Source organism: Notothenia coriiceps, unplaced genomic scaffold, assembly GCF_000735185.1.
Source record: "Notothenia coriiceps isolate Sejong01 unplaced genomic scaffold, NC01 NC01_scaffold00000151, whole genome shotgun sequence".
NCBI classification, from domain to species: domain Eukaryota; kingdom Metazoa; phylum Chordata; class Actinopteri; order Perciformes; family Nototheniidae; genus Notothenia; species Notothenia coriiceps.
The window spans coordinates 85,193-89,543 of NW_011332852.1; the positions used below are offsets into that span (position 1 = coordinate 85,193).

General features: G+C 40.4%; 1 protein-coding gene across 1 annotated transcript in view; it reads left to right on the forward strand.

Moving 5' to 3' along the window:
- Window positions 1-1,847: 1,847 nt before the first annotated feature.
- The window catches only part of LOC104944906 (insulin receptor substrate 1-B), a 10,086-nt gene continuing 7,582 nt past the window's right edge, over window positions 1,848-4,351 (forward strand). Inside the window, exon 1 of the mRNA XM_010770547.1 lies at window positions 1,848-2,457. Within this exon, the coding sequence (XP_010768849.1) occupies window positions 2,109-2,457 (349 nt within the window). The 5' untranslated portion in view covers window positions 1,848-2,108. The remainder of the gene's footprint in view (window positions 2,458-4,351) is intronic.

The window sequence follows — 4,351 nt, forward strand, 5'->3', positions numbered from 1 at the left end:
TTAAAATGTATCATTGAATATTATAATACAATTGTATTTTGCTGTAATATTAGATTCCTAAAACATAACATATGGGGAGTTGTATTATAATCATATGCCCATACACTGATCTTCAACATATGCACTTGTATTTAAAGTCTGCATCATATTCAATATGTAGAACCTGACCTCTCACACAGTATGTTCTGCAGTTGTTCCTCCGGTCATTGGGGTTACAAAATATGCTGAATTTAACTCAGAAATTGTCCAATATTACACGCAATCCCACGCAGTGTTCCCCGGTTGAACACCGTGTTCCTCACTCAGCTGCAGACCTGAAGCCCCCCTGGTTCCCAAATGACTGGCACCGGGTGGAGGTGCCAGTCGAGCAGAAGATCAGTGAAGTCAGCCAGCGTGAGCAAAATGGAGACCGGAAACACATCAGTTTGTATTTCACAATAAAAGCATAATAGCTTGTGGTCACAAAAAACACAAAATATGTACTTTATTAATCCCAATTTTGGAATTGGTGTTGTTGCAGTAGCATAAAACAAAACAACCATTGCACATAATAACAAATTAAATGAGTAAACATAAACAATTCTAAAATAAAAATATCTCAACATGGAAATATAATATAATACAACTGAATTTCCCCACGGGGATTAATAAAGGTCCATCTTATCTTATCTTAAATAGAAATAAACCAACATTAGAGAGTAAGAGAAATATACAGATGGTAAAAACTGTCTGACAAATAAAAACACTATCGAAGGGCCAATTTTCTGTTCACACATTATAAACAATATAGGCATCACAAGAGGTGATTTATTGAAACATGAAGCCACGGCCCTGTTAGGGTTTTCAGAATAAGATCAGTTAATGCAAGAACATGGCTTTAAGTTATCTCAGTGGGTCTCAAACGTTTTGATCACAATTTATGTAAACAAATATTTCCAAGGCACTCCTTTATAACTATTAGGATAAATAAAAACAGGTTTGAAATAATTCCAATGTATACTATCGGACAGTAAACCAAAAATATTGTTTAAAACTGGAGATATTTAAAAATGTGCATAAATAAATAAATGTTAACTGATAAAATAAGATATAAATTAACCACAAAAATAAAACAAGTTAGCCTACATTTATTTGTTATTTGCTATGGTAGGTTATTGGATATGTTCACATACTTATTTGATTATTAAAATGCAAACCGATCTTTTTCATATGGGTGTTTTAGAGTTGTATCCTCAAGATCAGTCTCTAGTTTGGGGGCTCAAAGTGCAACAGATTTAAGCATTTTACTTTAAAATGTTAAAAAAATTGCACGTTTCTCTGTTTGTAGTGTAGTGGTCTTTTGTAGAGGTTTTTCATTGCCAGCTAAAATCTTGCCTAGGGCAGCAAATTGGTCAAAACCGGCCCTGGTGTCATCCCCACAGCACCCCCTATTTGAAACATGTTCCCACGGCTATGTTTACAGGACTGTGACAGCTAAAGAGACATCAAGATTTAAAGTTATTTTTATTATTATTAAGTTATTTTTATTAAAATGTAATATTTATTCATTTTGTAACCATTCAAGTGACAACAAGTAGGTTTCACCGCAGGGTCGCTGTACTCGCTGACTTAGTTACCTCCTGCATCATGAGGTCATATTGAGTGCCTGAAAATACAGCATTGGAAAAGGACATGGGTTGAAGGCCTTATTCAATTCGGTCATGCTTTTATTTTTGAAACATCTCCACCGGAGGTTCTGCTGCATCACCCCCAGCTCGACGGTGGGGGTGAGCTGACTGTGGGCAGCATCAGACAGGTGGAGGAGTCCCCACAGCTGAACTGCGGTGAGACTCTGGGCGGCACCGGGCTGCAGGACGAGCCGCGCGGACGCTGTGCTCGCGGTGCGCGGATCTCCTGCAGCAAATACTGGATCTTCAGTATGATCCCAGATCCAGAACATGCTTTGGCTGTTTTTCCCATCCTGAGCCTTCTCACACACGCTGGACACATCAATGTGGACGCGGGGAGGACGAGGGATGTAGTTGCAATGGATTAACGAGGGGTACACATGGGCACCGATTTTTTTCAACAGATTATTGGCTTCTAATATTTTCCACCCTGTCTTGGCCATGGAGAACCAAGTAGCCGAACCGCAGAACTATGAAGATGTACAGAAAAGCGGATATCTCCGCAAGCATAAATCAATGCACCGGCGGTTCTTCGTGCTGAGGGCGGCCTCGGAGCATGGTCCTGCTCGACTTGAGTATTATGAGAACGAGAAGAAATTCCGCAGTAAATCACCTGTGCCCAAGAAAGTCCTGAACCTGGACACCTGCTTCAACATCAACAAGCGAGCAGATTCGAAGAACAAGCACATGATAGTCCTTTACACCCGCAGTGAGAGCTTTTCCATCGCTGCAGACAGCGAGGAGGTCCAAGATGACTGGTACCAGGCAATGCTGGACCTCCAATGCAACTGTAAGATATGAGAAGTGTGATTTCTGCTGTCTGTTTCTGCATCAGGCCTATCCTGCCGTAGGCTGTTTGTTCTCCACACACTATTTTGCTCGGCCATTCCTGGTTGTTAATTGCATATCACTGGCTCGAATTGTTTTTTTTATTATCATTATTTCTGCAGCTCTAGTTTCTAGACATTTCATTTAAATAGATCAGTTGTGTGCTATTCTGATGCATGCGTTTTAAACCAAGAGGCAGGTGGATCCCACTGATCGGGGTAAACCAACACGCTATGGGCGGCATGTGTTGTGTTTGTGCTGCACAATTCCAATCAGCGTTGCTTTAATACATTCAGAACCTGCGGATCATTTTCTCTCAGTAATATGTAACATGATGCATGAAACAGCATCTGTATGTGATCATATTTACACGATCAGCGTTTCTGACTGCCCGTTTTATACGACGGTGTCTTTTTTTGCATGGCGCAGTGGGCATATAGCAACCATCCAAAGGATGCATCATATAGTAGTAGCCTATCGTGGTGCACTCCGCTGGATCCCGTGTTTTTGTTTTTCTGCACAGCTCTGACTGCCTAACCTAGCCTACATTTGTTACACGGAGCTGCTGGTGGAGAAGGCATCGTCAGTGCGCTCTCAATGGAAAATGTGTTTCTGTTGGTTAACCCTCGTGTTTACGTTGTTATTATCCTTATGCTGGCGCTCAACATTACTACCTCCCTCCCTCCCTCCCTGTTATCCGTTGCATTTCAGTTAATTGAGGCTGATGGGCTTGCCCAGTTTTAATTTTCTCACGTTGTGGAAGTCTGAATAAATGCACGTTAGATGGAAGCCCCCCATTTTGTTGAGATTATGTCGAGCGTAAAATATTGTTCCTAATCCTAATGTAATTCAATTGTAATGCATGCATGTACATTATGTGCATAGCGACGCACATAAAATGATTGGAAAACATTTACATATCAGGTTATAGTACTTCCAGGGATAAACTTACAATTAAAAATGTTTTTCTTGAGGGTGGGAGAAACCCACTTCAGTTGTCAGTTGTTTAGTGGATAGCTGGGCACAAAAAAAAAAACATTTGTATAGCCTACTGTAATTTGGCATGCTTTTCGCATTCATCTGAAATATAACGCATTATTTTTTGCAGAATGTTATAGATCTCCTGAAAACTAAAATTATTATAGAGCAGCTTAATAGTGACTGATGAAAAAACTGCAGCACTGTTGCTTGCGGATATAAAAGAGATACTTATATTTAGCAATGTATTAATAGTAGATATTACTTATTAGTGTCAATACACTGGTTTGTGATTATGTGATGTGTTTTGTGTTAAAGGGGACCTATCATTCAAAATGCACTTTTTTATGTCTTAATACATAAATATTTGTCCCCGGTGTGTCAAGGAACTCACGCAGCGTCAGAAAAATAAAACCCTCTCTCTTTTCCTCCGTACCCAAGTCTTTTAAAAACGGGGGTACAACGAGCGGATACAGATTTGCTGCCGATATGACGTCAAATCGGCAGCAAATCTGCAGCCCCATAGAAAGTTGCTATCAGAAACAATGCCTGATGTGTTTTGGAGTAATCTCGTCTTTGTTTACATTAGCAAGCCTCGCTAACACTCAGAGCTAACCTATTCTGTAGAGTAGGGGTTCCCAACCCCCGGGCCGCGGATCAGTACCGGGCCGCGGAGGTGTTACTGCCGGGCCGCGAAATAGCTGTGAGTTTATCGTAATATTTGCAGAATTATAAATATATAAAAATATTTAATCATAATGTTAATTTTCGCACCTATACCAGTCATATTATTTCATCCAGTAGCCTAGTTAAACTTCCACCAGAAAACAGTTTAAAATGGCTTTTATGATGTTCCGAGGGATTCGGCGGCTCGGCAG